We start from the raw sequence: 19,415 nt of genomic DNA, 5'->3' as shown, positions 1-19,415 counted from the left end.
CAATTGAGAGAAACCATAATTAATGAAACAAGCCTAGATTTGGATGTTATAATATGTAATACTGTTCTCCTTCTAACAGTGATGTAGTTAAACTACTAATTGAAATAAAGAAAGCTTTAGAAGGTAGATGTATCTGCATCTGCTCTGTATCTATAATCTGAGGAACTGTCCTGGTTGTAGGCATTCGGTTATTGAATGCAGCAGATCATTTGTGTCACTAAGACAACAAAAATGCATATTATCCAAAAATTATACAGGCCTGATACACCATACAGTACATGTGTAGCTAGTTAAATGCATGTTTAGCATACACTAGCTGGGGGAATATTTCCCATACTATAAAAATTGTTTTCATACAGTCACGGAAGCAGGATTGAATGTGTCACATGCTGAGGCTTGGTACATATTGTGCAATCATCAAATTTTTCCCTTTCCAATTTCTTCCCTTTCAACAGTGACACACACAAAAACTACTCATTGGCCTTGTGGAGAATCTTCTACCTGCAGTGAGTAAGTTAGTAAGTGAGTGTGTGTGTGTGTGTGTGTGTGTGTGTGTGAGATCACTGAGTTTGTTTACACTGAGGTTGTATATTTTGCCTACACACACGCACTCACACACACACACATACACACACTGAATTCAGTTGAAGTCACAAAATTTGTCAAAAAATATCATGACTCATTCACATTTTTGCATTTTGAACAAAATGGCCACACTTTCCAAACACACCTGAGCTTAACAAGAAATTTCAGTGGCTGAGACTCATGACAGAAGCCTGAGTTAGAGATTTCACTTCCTCATTTAGTTTCCCCTTTATCTCTTGACATCAGTGTGTTTTTTTTTTTTTTTTTTCTTTGCCACTTTTTTATTCCATGACTTACTTTGTATTGACACCACAGTGGACTACCCACTGTGACCCACAGTGGACTAAAAAGACAATCAGACGCTGGTTGCGAAATTATTGTCACTGCTTGTTCTCATGCAATAAAGTTGTCTTTTTTGTTTGCTGTTTCTCGGGCTTTCACTTTACTAAAAGTGAAATAATAATAAATAAATAAAATAAAATTGTTCATGAGTATATTTTTTAATTTGTTCATGCATACTTTCTAGTCAACCTCTGTTTCTATATTCAGAATTTAAATCAAATAAATTGAAGTGTTTAAATAATTAAAGTCAATTAGTCACCCAAATTCTTTATGGCTGCCTTTTGTGCATTTATATGGCTTATTTTAGAGTTTCAGGCATACCCTACACTTGTCTGAACACTTGTCACACTTAATAAATTATTAATATATTTAATAAATTGTTATTAAACTTAATAATGATGTCTTACAATACTTCATTGGTACTAAATCTTTGCATACAATAGAATGTGATTACTACAATGTGAGCCTCAATTCCTCTGACGAATACTGAGGTAGTAACAAATCAGCAAATTAGATTAAAGAGTAACAGGATAGTCTGCTTTGTAGAATTTACTAAGGCATAAGTTAGATATCACAGTCCATTTACGGACTTATTAAAAATTTGGGGAAAGATTGGCAAAAAACCAGGTGAGGATTTTCCAATCTTCAAGTATCCGGTTTAGGTGAACCTCTGTCCACCGTATCCTCAGATTCCTGTTCTTGGCTGTCAGGAGTGGAACCTGACGTAGTCTTCTGCTGTTGTGGCCTCAAGATGCTTTTCTTTTCACCCCAGTTGTAAAGATTGTTATTTTTGTTATCCTTCCTGCCAGCTTGAACTGGTCTGGTCATTCTCCTTTGACCTCTCTCATCAACAAAGCGTTTCCGCCTGCACAATTGCTACTCACTTGATGTTTTTTGTGAGATCAGCATTTTCTGAAATATTCAAACCAACTCATCTAAATCCAACGCCACATTTTTCCCCATCTGATGTTTGATGTGAAAATTAATTGAAGCTCCTGACTTGTATCTGCATTATTTTATGCACTGGCCTGCTCTCACATGATTGGCTGATTGGATAATTGCATGAATGTGCAGGTGTACAGGTGTTCCTAATAAAGTGGACAGTGAGTGTAGATTTAACCTTTTTTTTTTAAGTTTACAGTGGCATGCCCTGAAGGAGTCCAGATAGAAGGCTTACTAAAACATTCCAGAGGATACTGAAGATGAATTGACATATGGATGGATGGATGGATGGATAGATGGATGGAATGAAACTGACTCTGATACACGTCATTCTATAGATTCCACTATGAGGTATAGGCTTATGATTTAAAGTCAGAATGCTTACACTGAAGAATGAACAGATTAAAGGGAGAAATCACAGCAGTTTTTCTTGCTGACTCATAGCTCTCGAATGATCTACGTTTCCCAATTATGCATGTAGGCTGTTAAAAATTGCCACTACATTAAAAAAAAAGCAGAAGAGAAAAGAGAAACGGTAGAAAGCTTATCAAGGCGCACACTGAGATTTTGACAATAATTTTGGGGGTCAAAAAAAGGGGCGGGGCGGGAGGGCGGGGCTGCTATGGCCCCATGGCCTCTAATAAGCCCACTTACAGCAGGCCAAATAAACATATTTATTACTTAGCCTGGTAGTAGACGTCTATAATTATATATTTATAATTATAGACGCCTACTAATATATAATTATAATTAATGTAATGGGGCTTTCCTACTTTAGAACATGAAACATCGAGGACATATATATATATATATATATATATATATATAAATATAGCCTATATCTATCTATCTATCTATCTGTCTATGTGTGTGTGTGTGTGTGTGTGTGTGTATAGGACTGCATTTGTCGATATTGTAAATTTGTCCTGTCAGTATACAATATGTGACAAAAAGGAAAAAATGATCTCCTGATCTCATCTGACACGTGATACACATTTTTATAAGCCGAAACCGATACAGGCATGTGTCACTCAGGTTCTGCTTCCTCCTGGTGAAGGTTGTGTAAGTCAGAGGCACACAGAGGCACACAGAGGTAAGTGCTGCTTAAAACTACACGGTAGAAATATCTGAAACTTGTCGCTTTTATTCCACATTTCGAGAAAATCTGGAGAAAGCCTGTTCTGACTGTGTCTACCAGTTTCCCACAGAGCTGGCGAAGGTTTTACTTTCGGTTTTAGTATGACATTTTAAAGCTAGGCTGTGTTTGTTGTTCTGTGAATAAAGTGAGTTTGGGAATCATTTTAGACCTTTATCTCAGTTTTTTTTTGGTCTTCAGTTTGTTGGGCTTGCTTTATTAGAGGACATGAAGAGGAAAGGGGAACATGAGCTGATTTGTGAGAAGTGGATATTTGACACTTTAACACTGTGGTACATGAAAATCAGATCAGTTGTGAAATCAGTTTGTTAAAGATGAAATGTTGCCTTACAGATTCCCTTGTGATATTGCTATAGCAATTGTGTAAACTCGGTAAAATTTGGTTTATCATTCTTTAAAAAAACTCAACAGATGCGTAAAAACAGTTCTGGTTGACCTTCTTCCGTGTGGTCGTACTTTTTCCTCATGTAAACCACACGGAGTGTGTTCATAAGATGAATAGGGCGACTGAGAAAAATGAGAAAGAGAGAAAAGTGTGGAAAGGGATGAATGATTGAGTGCTTGAGGAGGATGTCATGAGGAAGTTGGTTACTAGTCGGACTTTGTTTCTTTTTTTCTTTTCTTTTGTTCTGCATGCTGAAGATTAGATAAGGAAAAAAAAAACCCTGTGTTAATGTTAACTGGTTCATTACAATATTAGTCCAGCAGGTGGCAGTATTTATACACAGTGTGCCAGTGTTGTCAGGATTAATGACCTCTTTTGGTGTTCTCTTATGCTGTAAAATGACGGAAGTAAAAACACTTCTGATTTAAAAAAAAAAAAAAAACACTTCGGTGGAAGTTCACATGCTAATGAAAGTGGTCTGGGTATCTCTTAGTAGTGAAGTTTATATCTTGTTTTGGGCAACATTGAAGATTAGGATAGGAGAGGATGAGAGGATTCTACAAGGCATATAGAAACTTATGACACGCCTTGTAGAATCTGCAAAATGTTAATAATTTAAAAAAAATTTTTTTTAGTACTGCCTTGAATAAGCCATTTCATGTAGCAGATGTTTACGTATAGTCCACAAGACAAAATAATAACTGAATTTACACAAATGAACCAGTTCAAAAGTTTATATACGCTCGTTTTGTAATACTGTGTTTTGTTACCTGGATGATCAACAACTGTTTTGTGTTAGTAGTTCAAGAGTCCCTTGTTTGTCCTGAGCAGTTAAACTGCCCACATTTCTTCAGCAAAGTCCTCCAGTTCCTGCACACCCCTTTCCAACAGTGGCTTTTTGATGGTGAGATCCATCTTTTCACATTCAGGACAACTGAGGGACTCATACACAACTATTACAAAAGGTGCAAACATTGACTGATTCTCAAAAAGGCAACACGTTATATTAAGAGCCAGAGGGTGTAAAATTTTGAGCAGGATGATCGGAGAAACATGTAAATATCTTATGTAGCTTCTGAAGGGCAGTACTAAATGAAAAAAATAAGATCTTTAAACAAAAAACATCAAATAAAATAAAAAAAACTTATGACCCCCAATTGGAAATTTTACAGAAGAATAGGCTATAATACCTGGATTCACTGTGGCATTGGCAAGATTAGAAAAACACCTTCAGATGTGTCATGTACAAGCATTGATATGAAGGTTGAAGCGGTATGTTGTTTGTACATAGTTAAGTCTTTCCATAACTTCTCTCCAGAGTTTGGTCATAGGACTGCTTGTATAACCAGTATTTTAACTTCCCTTATGCTTTCCGTTCTGTGTAAAGCTTGCAGCTGGCAGAAGTATTTGACTTCTCTAACCTAACAGGCATCCACATTAAAGCCAAAAAATAGTGTAGTCAAATTTCCTTTCCATAGATCTGTTTTCCCTTGTATGACCAGTTCGGTCAGGTTAACTATTTGTCTGATTTTCAGCAGGTGAATATGTTGTTGAGGAGCTTGCTGTTCACAGTGATCTTTGGGGCAGTAGTGGCCCTTAAAGACCCAAGCCTGGACATGCACTGGCTGCTGTGGAAGAAAAATCACAGCAAAACTTACACCAGTGAGGTGAGGATAACTGCTAAGACTGCCATGAAATTTGTATAGCAGAACTGTCACTTATCCTTATGTTAGATTTCAAAAACAAAAAGCTGCTTGAAAATTGGTCTTACTTGAGATGAATTTGTGCCAAGTATCTTGATGTACAAATGATCTACAACAGCTTTGTCCAAGGATAGATTTGCACTAGACTAGTCAATTTGGAAAAGGCATTTGTGGGCAAAATGGATGTCTGTAAGAGCTACATATAAAAGTGCACAGTATTTTCAGTATTTTGCCTCAATAAAACCCTTCTGTTCAATGAGGACCTTGACTGATGGAGTATTTAGAACATTTTCCCCTCTCTGTAAATTCACTAACAAGGGGGCCAAGCACTGAATGTGCATAGGCACCTTGTAGTGATCTTATGTTTTCTTATTATTTAAATATGATTTTACGGTTTGATATTTAAATTACAAAGAATGCAATTCAGATACTGGCCCAGCCAGTTTACACTGAAGTTAAGGTCTACACACAGAGCTCCAACCTAATGTTATAGACCATGTTATGTTTCCAGAATTGGACATTTACAGCTGCTCTGTAGTCATGACTGTAGTAGTATTGTGAGTAGCCTTAATTAAGGTATGGTCCCGTTAAAGTTCTTCATATTGAGACCTTTGCATGGCTGATTATCTGCTATTCTGTGTCTGTGAGGCACTGTAATTTCCAACAACTCCAAAGATTCAAAGATTCTTCATTTCTCAAGACTGATTTTGCCATGAAATGACCTCAGATAGTGATCCTGAGTTCTCATTATGTCTTACCAGGGCTCCTGGCCCAGGGCAAGAGTCAGACAGAAGCCCTATAGACTTACAAATCATAAAATTGTCAAATTCAAAACATGGCAATATTCTACTTGCATCACAATACTTGTATTCATTTCTGCTATACACAACATGTATCATTATATATAGATTTGATAACAAACTGCTAACAGAACTGTTGTGAAAACTTGAATTATCATTTTATCTGTGTACAAAAATTTATTTTAACACTAATGAATATGAAATATTTTTTTTGCCACTTTACAATTTTATTGTATGATGACAGTTGACATGAGACATGATTTCAAAACACTAATATTATATACCCATATTGAACATCAATGATAAGTCCTTAATATGCAAGAAGTACCAATACTTTGTAAATGTGTGGTGGCAGTTGGAGGAGTTGGGTCGGAGGGAGATTTGGGAGAGGAACCTACGCTTGGTCACTCTGCACAACCTGGAGGCCTCTTTGGGAATGCACACATATGAATTGGGCATGAACCATATGGGAGACATGGTAAGATTTTCCAATTATGAAAATCATGAGAACTTCAAAATCAGCTAATTGGTCCTATAGGCAAATGCAAAAGTACTAGCAGTTGTACATTTCTTGTGTATATTTGTGGTATTTGTGATATTAGTCAAGAAACACATGCAGTTCTGTTAGCTTACTTCATTTTCTTTATCACTAATGTCACCTTTAATTATCAATGAGAAAATCTCTGCACAAACAGGAACAGTTGATTCAGTAGAGCATTTTTTTTTCTTTATTCAGTCTGATATTCTATAAACTAAAAGTGGACTTTAAGCCTGTAAATGATTCTTACTGTAACACTTTCTCTAAATTAATGTCAGACTAGAGAGGAGATCCTGCAAATGTTTGCTGGGACTCGTGTACCTCCCAACCTGACAAGGAAGTCTCCATTTGTTGCCTCTGCTGGAATTTCAGTACCAGATTCAGTTGACTGGAGGGAACAGGGCTATGTAACAGAGGTCAAGAACCAGGTAATATTTTATTATATTTTTGATTTAACATGCTCTAATATTAACAGCCTGTATGCAGTCAGACCCTCTTTATGATTCTTTGATTCTTTCAGTATGTCAGATTTCTTTGCCCAGAGTCTAAACCTAATTCTAGAATTAAAAAAGGGTGTATAACATTTTTAAAGAGGAGCACCCATGTGCCTATTTTCTATTGGGCTCAAATCTTCTTTCTTTTAAAAGTCACCAGATCACTAGAATTACACTGAGTTGGTATTCCATATATTGTGTTGGCGTTGCTATTGGCCCAGAGCTATAGGTCCTAACTGGTGCCTATGATTCTGATTTAAACTGTTTGTAACTGGGCTTTGTGTGAGTGACATCAAGGCCATTATACTGGGAAATGTGCCTTTAATGTCATTTCCTCCTGTCAGGGTTCGTGTGGTTCATGCTGGGCGTTCAGTGCTGCTGGTGCACTAGAGGGTCAGCTAAAGAGGACTACAGGTCAGCTGCTTTCTCTCAGTCCACAGAACTTGGTAGACTGCTCTTCTAAGTATGGAAACGAGGGCTGCAATGGAGGTTACATGTCCGCTGCCTTCCAGTATGTCATTGACAATGGTGGTATAGATTCTGAAGAAGCCTACCCTTACACTGCAGTGGTACAGTAGCTCTTTAAACTTTATATTAAAATGTTGTTAGATTATTTCTTGTGTGTACTATATGGAAATGCAAATATTTGTCCTTAGTGTTTTTTAAATTGTTTTCCAGGATGGACAGTGCAAGTATGACCAATCAAAACGTGCCGCCAACTGCTCCAGTTACACTTTTGTTTCTCGGGGTAATGAGGAGGCACTTAAGCAAGCTGTGGCCACTATTGGACCCATCTCTGTGGCTATTGATGCTACTCGCCCATCGTTCATCCTGTACCGCAGTGGTACGGTTTACTTTAACATCTACAAATGGTCTCAAAACAATATAAATAGCTGATGACTTTGTATTTTTACACACATGGATATGTTGATTACCATATCCCAACTGTAAGTCTGGTTTGCATTTGAATGAATGAATTCTAAACACATTGAGGTACACCACATGGCAGTACACTCAGCATGATTGTGCTCGTGAGGCATGTCTTTACTGCCACTTTAATGCACATGAATTTAAAAATGCTGTGGTCTCTGCAGTATGGTCTATGTTTGGTCTATAATTTGTCTACTTTTCTTAACAGGTGTCTACAATGACCCAAGCTGCACCCAGGATACAAACCATGCAGTGCTAGCTATAGGGTATGGCAGCCTGAATGGAGAGGACTACTGGCTAGTGAAAAACAGGTACAAGCTACAGTTTTAATCATAGTATAAGACAACAGGCTGATTTCTCAATAGCAAATAAAACCTTGTGAATAAACGGACTGTTCACTGTTTTGCAAACATTCTATATTTTGCTTTCATTTAAATGTACATTTGCATCTGATAAACTGAAATGTTTACGATAAGAATATGCCATTATATATCTCAAGAATGATGACCATAGTCTTTCTGTAATGTGTGTGTCTTTCTGTGACAGCTGGGGTACTAGATTTGGAGATGGAGGCTACATCCGCATAGCCCGCAACAAAGGCAACATGTGTGGCATTGCAAGTTATGCTTGTTATCCAGTCATGTAGCACAGAACATATTCTTAGATTTTTTTATTACCTTTTCTAGTATGCTTTTAAATCAGGTGTTGTATGATTTTATCTTTATCTTAAATGCTATTGTTTTACTAATAAATTGATTTTATACTGGAACAGACTTTACAGAAATTGAAACTGTGGCATGAAAACATGATTCTAGCCCACTGAATTTACAAGTGACTTTTTATTAGTGCAACATCACCACAAACAATTTCACATGAGGTATCAAAGGATTTTCAAAATTGGTACACAACATCCAGTTATGATTGACACATAGACTGTCATGATTCAAAACCTTTGGTTGGTTAGCAACATTCATAGGTTAACATGAGGAGAGAATGGCACAATGACTTACTGACAGATGTCCCAAATAAAAGTGACACAAACACGATGAATGGCAATGATTTTAAAGCTTTTTGGTACCTGTAACCTTTATATGTTTTAGAGATCACAATATTGAACACCTTTGTAAGAAGAAAATCAGATGCCAACTTCTGTTCTAAAGTGTCTTTCAGTTCTACAAGCTGAAAGGTCAATTGTGTATATACTTCGAACATTGTCTTCTAAAATTATATTCTATTTAGACAAATTACAAAACGTGTCCAGTGGCTGTAACTATATTATGAACAGACACTTTACAGTTTTAGTCAAGTTTGGCTCTTAAGTCATCTATGTTCAACTGTCACCTATTCTTTTTTGATTTATTTTTTAACCGGTTACACTCTTGTGGGAAGAATAAACAATCATAAATACAGCAAGACCACCCTTTCCTGCTTCGATTGTCCCATTTGGTATCTGCATCGATGATTTTTATTTCCCTGTCAACACACAGACAACTAATATGTTCGCCTTCTGTATGTATGTTTTATCTCTGTCTGTAGATAAAATTGTGATTAGCGCTTTCAGATTGATTCCAGCACATTTGGTTAGAAAAAATGAGACACAAACTCTCCCTGAATGCATGGGATCTTTGGTACAGTTACATATCAGCTACAGCACACAAAATTGAGGTAGATGAATTCTTCATAGTAGTGAATGGGTTGAGTTGTTTTTTCTGATGGCAAAAATGAAGTCACATGTACAGTCGTAGCCAGAAAATATGGGCCAACCACTGTCCCGGAATCAAATGGGGATGCAAATGCTTCCATACAGTAGTGTACACATATATGCGCAAGGAGAAATGAGAGACATTAACAAGAATGTATGTTTACAGCATGTACATGCCAAAACATCCCTAGCACAGTGCAGTCCAGTTTCTACAGACCAGCTCGTACAGCTCATTCACACCCCTTTGGCCTGTATTTGTGTCTGGCCCATCCTCTAAACCTTCAGCCATTTTCTTCTAAGAGACAGCAAAAACCTTCAACCACTAGGGGCTCCCTAAGATTGCTACTTTCAATGAATCTTTATACTTCCAAGGTTGTTTTGGGTTCAGAGATGCAACATGCAAATCTGAAATAACATTTCCGCTGTATCTAAAATGCTCCTCTGGCCACACTAGGAGAACTGCTGCACCCGGACAACTGCTGAGTGTTAACACATGCGCTGATGCAGACGCCCTTGTTCTGCTCGCAGCACGCTTACAATTGTCACTCATTAAAGTTTAATTTGCACTCTCCAACACTCCCTCCCCACTCACTATCCCTTGGTTTGGTAATGCAGCCCTTCTCTGATCTGCCCTCCCCTCTGAATGCCCTAAGCCCATGGGTCTGACTGAGTGAGCGGCGAGCCTCGGCCCCAGCCTCCAACAGGACACACATAAAAAGAGCCTCTTTCATGTCAGTAAAAGTCGATGGCCTCTTTCATGGTCCCGCTTTCAAGTGCATGCTGTGAAGGGGGCCTCACTTCACACCCTGCGAAGGTTAAAGACGGAGTGACACATGCGAACGCAGCCAAAACGGCATTGCAACTTTGTCTTGTACCCCTGAACCCCACGTAACACTGCGCCGCACATCCCAAAAGACACAGGGCTTGTGTATATGTAGGGCACAATGCATTTAAACTGAAGGGGATCACATGGATCCATTCTGACTAAATTTAGTCCAGCAAAAATGGGAAAAGCATTTCGGAATTTGGATGCCTCTGACATGGTCAAAAAGCATCCACAGCCAGGCTGAACCTTCAGACTGTTTTCCCAGCTAGCTCTATGTGATTCTGGTCAACAATTCTGGTCTTCCAGCTGGTGTAGTTTCTAGATTTGTTCAGTGTGTCAGAGGTGCTCTAACTTGAGCATGCATTGCATGTGACTTTTTTTTTTTTTTTCAAATGTACGTTTAGAACACTAGCATTGTAACAAAAACAAACAACAGCTGAGCCTACATTCAGGGAGGACAAACCTTCATCTTTGGTATCATGATGGGACTCCCATCAGAAACAAGTTAATAGACAAACATGTGATGAAATAAATACTTACAATATTTAGCAAATAAATAACCAGGAAATAAATACATAAATACATAAATAACTGCATAATAATAATAATAATAATAATAATAATAATAATAATAATAATAATAAAAACTAGTAGTATGTTTGAGTTCATTCAGTTCAGATTTTGAGCTCAAGTCACAAATGATATGCAAGTTTTTTTGGTTGGGTATGATAAGTGATATGCCTTTGAGATTGAACAACAGGCATTAAGTAATCCACCATGGCTTGTGTGCTTGATATTTGTAGAAAACCTTTATCTGGTGATAAATTTCTCCATTGTCCAGTATGAGCACCAAGTAAAATCTTGCAATGGATCTACAGGAGTTTTCTCTACTGGTCATTTTCAGGTCAGTGGATGGAAATTACAAATGCTAATAACTGGTGCTCACTGTACATCTACAGAGGATTCCTCTTCGTACCATTGTCTGTATTTCTCTGCAGCAGCTCCCATGAGATTCACCAATCAATCGATCAGTGCTCTTGAGGGTACTCTTTAAAAACGCATCCTCTGCCCCTCCTCCCTCTCCTTCAGGATCCGTTTTCATCCCTATAGGATTCAGGCTCATTGTTTAGTTTGGGAGGATGCTAGTCAGTTCTGTTCACAGGCTCAGGCTATCTCTACGCAGAACCTTGGGCAGCAGGATCGGAGGGTGAGCTGTAGCTTTTGTTAGAATTTATCCATAATGAAATAAACCCCTAAAAATCCACACAAAGTTACTTTCAAGCATTTCTCAAAGAAGGAGAAAAACCTCATTCCACATTCTTTTGGCATTTCTCTTTGGTCATAATTTTCTTTAAATATTGTATCAATGGAACTTAAAGCACTCAAGTTGTTTAGGCAAAAATTGTCCAAGTGATGTGTCTTGATTTTTAAAATACTGATACTGTTTTCTGTATTAAACAAAAGTATTGATACCACAAATGACTGCTCACTAAACTACTGCAGCATTCTTGATTAATCACCTTTTACTGAAATTAAATCAGACAGGATTTCTTCCATTAAAAAGAAAATCCTTGTTCTATTCCAAATTAAAGATGAACTACCAGTTAAATACTGATAACTATACTGAGAAATCTATCTCTTCTGTAGTGTTTTATCTTTGGTTTCAGTTGTACTTTAATTCCTGTGTAAAACATCTCTGATTAAAAAAGAAAGAACCTCTGTCAGCATCAGAGATGTTAGATCTTTCACATGCTGCGGAGATCTGGCCTCTTCTCGTATCACGCCGTAGTGCAGGAGACGTTAGGGGAGGAGGTGCTGGATCCTGAGGACCCGGTGGAGGATGGGCGTCCCTCCTCGCTCCAGCGGTTGAGGTTTCTGCGACGAGCGTTCATGAAGAAGTTGCTGACGGTGGAGAGCTCGAGGCCCAGTTGCTGTGCAATGGTCACCTGAAGCTCTTTGGCAGGACGCTGGTTCTCTCGGAAGATCGCCATCAGTGTACGTCGCTGCAAGTCTGTGAAGACCAGCCGAGTACGCTTTGGTCCCTGGTTCCTCTCCTGCTTAGACTGCTCCTGCTCCTTCCGTTTACACGCTAAGGGACAGAGACAGAGAGAGGGAAAGAAAGAAAGAGTGTCAGTTTATCATAATTAATGAAGTAATTTAATTAATTTATATAAATTTATATATAAATGTTATTTCAGGCCTAAATTTTAGTTATTCATTATTAAATAATTAATATTGCTGCCACATGCATTTCAGTCTGTGTGTTGCAGTGGAATAAATATTCTACAAATATTTTACAAATACAAAATTACTAAATGTAACTGTAAATACTGCAAAAATCTATCTATTTTTGTCTATAGTTATGTTTATTTGTGTCAATTGCCTGGAACTGTGGAATCACCTTTCAGAAACAAAGAGAAACAATTTACAAAGCGCAAACTGTATTTTGCAAAAAGTAAAAAGTGCTATTAATTGATATCAAGCCATTTAAGAAATTATTTTGTACTGTTGTTAATAATTACCAAAGAAAGATTGTATAGTGTAAAAAAGTAATATTAACAGTTTGCACAGGTTCATGCTGCCAGCCCTTGTAGATGCAAATATTTTGACTTCCTGGTTGATTCCACTATTCAGTAATAAAGAAATAGCACTAACACATGTCGCTATCCACTTTATATGTACGTGTTAGAGATTTATAAGAGTGCAAAGTGTAGCGTCTCCCTCCCATTCTCCCTGCCGATACTTGCCAGTGTAGCACCAAGCATTAACTAAATGCTTCCTCGTGTTGTAATCATGTGTAAAATGCTGGGAATTACCATGCTATAAATCCAAAGCACTGCACCTCTTTCACAGGCATAAACATCCCCCCATAGAGTTCTTATGATCGTGAGAGCAGACCTTAATCATGATGTATGCCTCTTGTCTCAAGTTGCCGAAACGTGATCGAAAGCACCCCTGTTCTTCATCCACCCCCCACCATCCCTCACTACACTACCTCACTGCCCCCTCTCAACCTCCCTCTCTTCTGACCCACCCCCTGCTGATTTCTTGGGCCATGGGCTGATAGAAATTATTGATTAAATCTATGCTGCTCAGACTCCTCGACCTACAGAGCCTGGTTAACCCTTTCAACACTGCCATGGCTTCCACTGAACAAATACACAGTTTATTTTAAGGCTCTGCAGGCAAAACAATCATGCCTCAATCTCAACCATGTCAATTTGAATTATAGACAGGCGTGTGCTCTTGCATGCCTGTTTTGCCCATCAACAGAGTTGCTAAATGACTCTCAAACTCGCTGATGTTGCAGAGACAGTGAGAGCCACTCAAGCCTTTTTTTATATAGCATTTATTCATTTAGAGTTTAAGACAAGGGCTTCAGGCTCCAGTGCTCGTGTGTGAAATCCCTACACTGCCAAGGAGCTGAGGGATAGAGTAATGATCTCCATCCTGCTCTGTTACTGAGCCACTCTCTCTGTCTAGCTCTCTCTCGATCTTCTTTTTCGATTATAAGCAGTGCATCCTGCATACACCTACATTCAGCTCACAGGGCAAAGACACACAAAGAGCCAAAGAAAGGGAGGGAAAGACAATCACACTATATATTTTTTTCAGCGCATCATTAATAATAGCTATAACTGGGAAATTATCGATATCTAACCATCTATCTATCTATATATATATATATATATATATATATATATATATATATATATATATATATTTATATTTATATACAAATATAGAAAATGTGTCAACAGATTTTAAAAAACACATTCCTATATTACAGCTATATTAATACACATACTGCAGCTTGTGTGCAATGTATACAATTGATCTAAATCCTAATAATTTCCAAAACACGAGATATTGGAAGCTAGTATCACTATGAAGTTCTGAAATTCTCTGAAACTGTACTGCACATCTGCAACTATATTTTAAACAAAATTGCAGATATTTCATTAAGAATTAAGCTATATTTCTAAATGGTATTTTTTTAAACAAAGCCTTACAGATCCATAGCAGCTGTGGAATTTAAGAAAATTGTATGCCAATATAGAATACTGCATTTGCAGATTTTTGTGTAGTATAATTCAGATTTGCAGTGTTGCAGTATTTTTTTCACTTAGTTCTATGATAGGTCTATGATGTTTGGACATTTAAAAATTAGACATAGGGGTTTGTCTGCCAAAATCCAGTTTAAGAGTGCAAGTCACTACAAAAGATTCTTAATATTAATATTGAAAATACGTATGTTACATAATTACAGCCATGATGTTTTGTTCTGATACATTTTTCTGCATTAATTTGGGTCATCTTTCTCCCGGTCCATGTTCTGCATTAAGTCTCCTGCTCTCTGAAAGGAGGCGTGGGGCTGCGTGCATTCTAATTCCAGCCTGCGCTTGCTTATTCACAGGAGCTGTGAGCTGGCGGCCTGTGCTCTGCTTTCCCAAGGAAATCAATACCAGCTGATAATTAAACAAAAGGCTTGGCAAGAAACGCCAACCCTTGTGGAAAGTAGGTTATATAGAAAGGCACAGAGGTGTCCACCTTGTGCCTTTGCCAGGGCTAAAAAGACTGTATATGAGTGCGTGTCTATTTGTGAATGCGCATTGGCCAGACAATTGGGAAGATATATATGATACGTATGATGATCAGATGATAGCAAATATTAATATACTTGATGTATTAATCTACTGCAAGAATATTTTTAGTGCCCATGAATCTAAAATGAATCAAAACTTAAACAACTGTTTAAGACATTTCCAAAAATACAAGTGATCAATTTTAACTAATAATATTGCTCCTCAGGACCATACATATTCGACTGCAGTTACCAAGCTACTCACATTAGTGTATTCAGGAAGTGGCACAAAAACAACAGCAAGATGCAGTACCATGCGGGCAAACAGGGCATTGATTTATTTTGTGTATTTCCGTGCTAAGAACACTCCTATGACTGAGAGCACATTGTTCACCAATCAATATCTGTGGTGGTAATGCAAGCAGAATAATTCATTCTGAAACACATTTCAGGCTTTGGTGATTGATCGCTTGGGATTTGAACAGACTTTGGCAAGGCGGCATTCACGTTCGTCTTCGGTGACTAGCTACTAGAGAGCGCTGTCCGACATTTTGAGAGCCATTCTCATGTTACTGTTTTTCTGTGGAGCTCTTTGTGTGCCATGTGCATCAACTGGATATTCAGCCCTAGTCTTGTCACAACACTGCAACACTATAACAAGCACTGGATTTCAAAGCAAATCTCTGAAGGATATTATGTGGCAGCCCACAAAGGGCATCACTTCTTAGTATCTTGTACAAAATGAGATTAGTGCAATTGCTGCAAACTGAACCGATACTTTTTTCCTTTCTTTTGTTCTGAGCATTGTGTATGTTAAGACAATTTTAGCAGGAATGGTCAACAGGGCAATACATTCAAGCAGCACAGTTAGCTAATGAAATTTAAAAGGAAATGCATCTGAATAGAGATGTCTTTGTTTGTAACTATATTGTTTTATCTTTTGTCTCTGGAGAAAGACAAAAATTGCAAAGAAAAGCTTGTGCCCAAACTTTAGTCTGGTTTTACAGAAAGAATGAACAAAACTAAACTTCTATCATTTTGAATTCCACAATGAGTGCTTTCTTGATATATAGTGAGCTGTGAATTCACACTGAAACTAGATCTACATGTTAGCTTGCTTTGTCCACCTGATAGGCAAATAAGGATGCTTACGAATTTTACCTTCCAGGCGCAGAGATGCCATCCTCTGAAATTCTGGCTCTTGTAACCAGCGGGACATCCTCTTGAAGGTCTCACGGCCAGACTTGAGCTTGCTCCAGGGCTTTGGGTTTCGCAGCAGATCGGACAGGGTGCCCTGAGATCGGCACAGCACCCTCTCTGCAAAGATGGCCTGCGGGATGCTGTACCTCTTCAGCTCTGTGATGATCCGCTGGGCCACATCTTTGGTGTTGATCTCCTCGCTTGCACTGCTACTCTGGGAGCCAGCCAACATACCCTCCCTGGTGAGAGCAGAACTTGAAGGGGAGGAGGAAGAGGGGGAAGAAACAGAGAGCTCACCCAGCTTTGAGGCCTGCTGGCTAGGGTGATGATGCTGGTAGCTCTGAGTATAAATATGGTGGTGGTAGGTGGGTATGTGCTGGTGGTGACTGTCCATCTTGTTCAGATGATGGCTGACCCCATGGTCACTGCCCAGAGAGGGGGGTGACATTTCCCTCCCAAAGTCTGCCACTGTTCGGCAGAACAGGTTACCCCCATTGCTGCCCATATGGACCTCATTGCTGCCTGTTAACATCTGGCCACTGTGTCCATTCTGTGTCCCTAAAGAGCTGTAGCTGTGCATAGCCGGTTCCAGACCTGAACTGCCCAGAGGTGGAGAAAGAGTCTGTGCCATGCCCAAGTCTTTGCTGTAGGGGTTATAGAAGTTACCTCCAAGGCCTCTGTCCTCACGCATGAGTGTAAAGCTACCGATTACATTGCTGACAGGCAAACAGGGATGGTGATGATGATGATGATGGTGAAACTTGTCGTCAAAAGGCTGCAGGGGGGTGAGCGTGGTGTAGGTGCTGCCACAGTTTGCAGGGCTCTCCCTGCCATAGCCCAGCGCTGTCATACTGTGCTCGTAACCAGGGCTTCTGTGCTCATGTTCCAGGCCTATGGGGGGGCTTCCCAAAGCGGGACGCGAGAAGGCAGCAGAGACATCTCGTGAGTGCAGCATCACTCTACTGTCTTGGCTGTGTGCAAGCTCCACATGACTGTGAACCGACACCTCTCCCATATTCCCATCCATTTCTACAAAATATGACTTAATGTATTACTTTCAGACGTATCTGTCTGCAAAGTGATATAAAGCAGAGTCACTGTATGTCCACTGAAGGCCGTAAATATTTTTTGGGTTCAGTCCGATTTCAAAGGGGGATACAGGAGTTCATTTTCAGTATTTTATGTGCTCCTTAAATACACCGTGTCCTTGACCGTGGAAAGCCTGTGGAAGAGATACAGTAGGCCGTGATCACTTGATTGCTTATTGATCAGTTGCTCATGAAACCTCGTCGCATATTGATCACGTACTACAAATTCTTGGCCAACCACTGACAAGTTTAGCAACAACAGCGCAACAATTCCTCTAATTCTCCGCGGCAATTACACAAGTGTACATCATTGTGTGTGGTGTTTTATTAACTTAAGTTCCAGTTCATTGAACTCGTAGGCTAGTCGCTTTGTGTTTCGGAAGCTCTAAATGACTGAAGGTAATTTTGAGTCCTCTTGGTGTTTGGTGTTCTTACCTCTGCGCAGCGCGGTGATGCTGGAGCAGACGCACAGCAGCCGCGGAGGGAAAACAACAATCCGGAAAATCTGTGATGTTTTCCTGTCGGAAGAGATCGATAATCCAAACCCAAACTGCTATCGAGCTGAGATACTTCTCATCACCATGATTCTGGGTCTGAAAAGGCGACGGTCCGTCTCCTCAGTTTAGTTCACTTTGGGGTGAATCGTTAGGGAGGCAGAAATGAGCGGGATGCAGGAAACCACCTCTGCTGCTGAATCGTGCAGGCGCTGTGCTCTGCTCCACACGGCCAAGCGGTCTGTGTGTGTCTCCAAGCCCAGCTCCCTTTCTGTCATTATCTCCGTGCATCCCCCTCCTTCCCTTTCCTCTGTCTCTCTATCGATCTCAGCCCCGTTTTTCTCTCCTCCTCCCGCTCTCCCCCCCTTAACGTCACACACTTAAAAATCTGACAGATGTGGCATGAATTTCTAACTCGGATTAACTCTTTCGCTCCTGGACCGTCCTCTAGTCACTTGTATTAAGCGATAACGCTCTTTGGTAAAACATGTGGCTTATCATCATTCATTTGACCAGATTTTGCATTTTGTGATTCTTTTATGGATAATCTAGCTGTTCAGCTCTGCAGAGAAAATCCTCCCACATGTTGCTTAACAATTCATGTATAGAGATTTGTTAACCGTTAAACATAATTATATAGGCTTATCATTAAAAAGAATTATAAATAAACCAACTCCATTTTCTGTTCTAATCCTGTTCGTTCTTCTTTCTTTCTTTCTTTCTTCCTTCCTTTATATATATATATATATATGAAGTGGCACATCATTCTTTTATACAGTAGTAATATAATTGCCATAGCTTGCCTATAATAACAGTGTGTCAGTAATTAACGCACATGTGTAGGCCTATACGTTCCTTTTTTTTAATAAGTAGGCTTATAAGAATCTATTCGACTATTCACTCATTATAGTACCAATTATTTTCTTTAAAAAATGACAGCTTTCAAAAAAAAAATAATAATCACCTGCAGTGATTTTAAGACCCATAAGTTTATTTAAATGTCTTTACTGTGTAATCTTCTTGTGATATTGCATTGTGTGTGTGTGTGTGTGTGTGTGTGTGTGTTGATGGATATATTCTAGTAATTTTTAACTGGCAGATTCATTTTCATCGATGAGCAGGTTTAAATGCCTGAAATATGCGGATGTGGTGCAGGAGCCGCTGTGTTGGGGCAGCAGATGCTGCGCTATCGACACACACACACACACACACACACACACACTCGAAAAGCTGCAGGGAGAACGATCAACGCCTTTCCATCCCAGAAAAAAAGGGAGAGAGCCTTCAGAGGGGAAAGTTCACTCTCGAGCGAAGACAAAACACTCGCCTGAGAAACATCAGACCAAGACAAGTCGATAGCGTTCAATCTTGTTCAAAATATTTCACTCTGCAAGGATTATTAGGGTTATTTTTAATGGTAACATTATATTTCATTTCACGCAAATGTTATCTTTTTTTGTATGCCCATTTAGCAAATATGGCCTACATGGCAGGTTTAAAGAGCCCATGACTGAAGCCCCACTGACACTGTACATTTTAATAATAATAGTAATAATAATAATAATAATAATAATAATAATAATGTAAAATAATCCATAGTTCAGACTGGGCACTTCTTCCCTTTATTTAAACCACCAATGAAATC

At 39.0% G+C, this 19,415-nt stretch overlaps 2 protein-coding genes across 4 annotated transcripts; one reads left to right on the top strand and one right to left on the bottom strand.

Annotated features, from left to right (window-relative positions):
* The first annotated feature begins 2,760 nt into the window (after positions 1-2,760).
* ctss2.1 (cathepsin S, ortholog2, tandem duplicate 1) lies at positions 2,761-9,290 on the top strand. Of its 3 annotated transcripts, none has more exons than XM_053236981.1 (8): positions 2,761-2,962; positions 4,946-5,077; positions 6,269-6,391; positions 6,730-6,879; positions 7,290-7,514; positions 7,624-7,789; positions 8,084-8,186; positions 8,422-9,290. In XM_053236981.1, exons 2-8 carry the CDS (start codon positions 4,955-4,957, stop codon positions 8,519-8,521), a joined length of 990 nt encoding a protein of 329 aa, XP_053092956.1. In that variant the 5' UTR covers positions 2,761-2,962; positions 4,946-4,954; the 3' UTR covers positions 8,522-9,290. The 3 variants fall into 3 exon arrangements, with proteins under 3 accessions (XP_053092956.1, XP_053092961.1, XP_053092954.1); XM_053236986.1 differs by having other exon boundaries at positions 2,863-2,962; positions 4,949-5,077; XM_053236979.1 differs by lacking the exon at positions 2,761-2,962 and adding an exon at positions 4,213-4,314.
* On the bottom strand, positions 8,652-18,064 carry onecutl (one cut domain, family member, like). The gene is made up of 3 exons (XM_026926450.3): positions 17,712-18,064; positions 16,150-17,410; positions 8,652-12,492 (listed from the first exon to the last, which is right to left on the bottom strand). The coding sequence occupies exons 2-3, from the start codon at positions 17,213-17,215 to the stop codon at positions 12,182-12,184; spliced, it is 1,377 nt and encodes a 458-aa protein (XP_026782251.3). The 5' UTR covers positions 17,216-17,410; positions 17,712-18,064; the 3' UTR covers positions 8,652-12,181.
* Positions 18,065-19,415: the final 1,351 nt, after the last annotated feature.

This window comes from Pangasianodon hypophthalmus, chromosome 1 (genome assembly GCF_027358585.1).
Source record: "Pangasianodon hypophthalmus isolate fPanHyp1 chromosome 1, fPanHyp1.pri, whole genome shotgun sequence".
NCBI lineage: Eukaryota > Metazoa > Chordata > Actinopteri > Siluriformes > Pangasiidae > Pangasianodon > Pangasianodon hypophthalmus.
The sequence above is the reverse complement of the archived record's forward strand: the minus strand, read 5'-3'. Positions and strand labels throughout refer to the sequence as shown.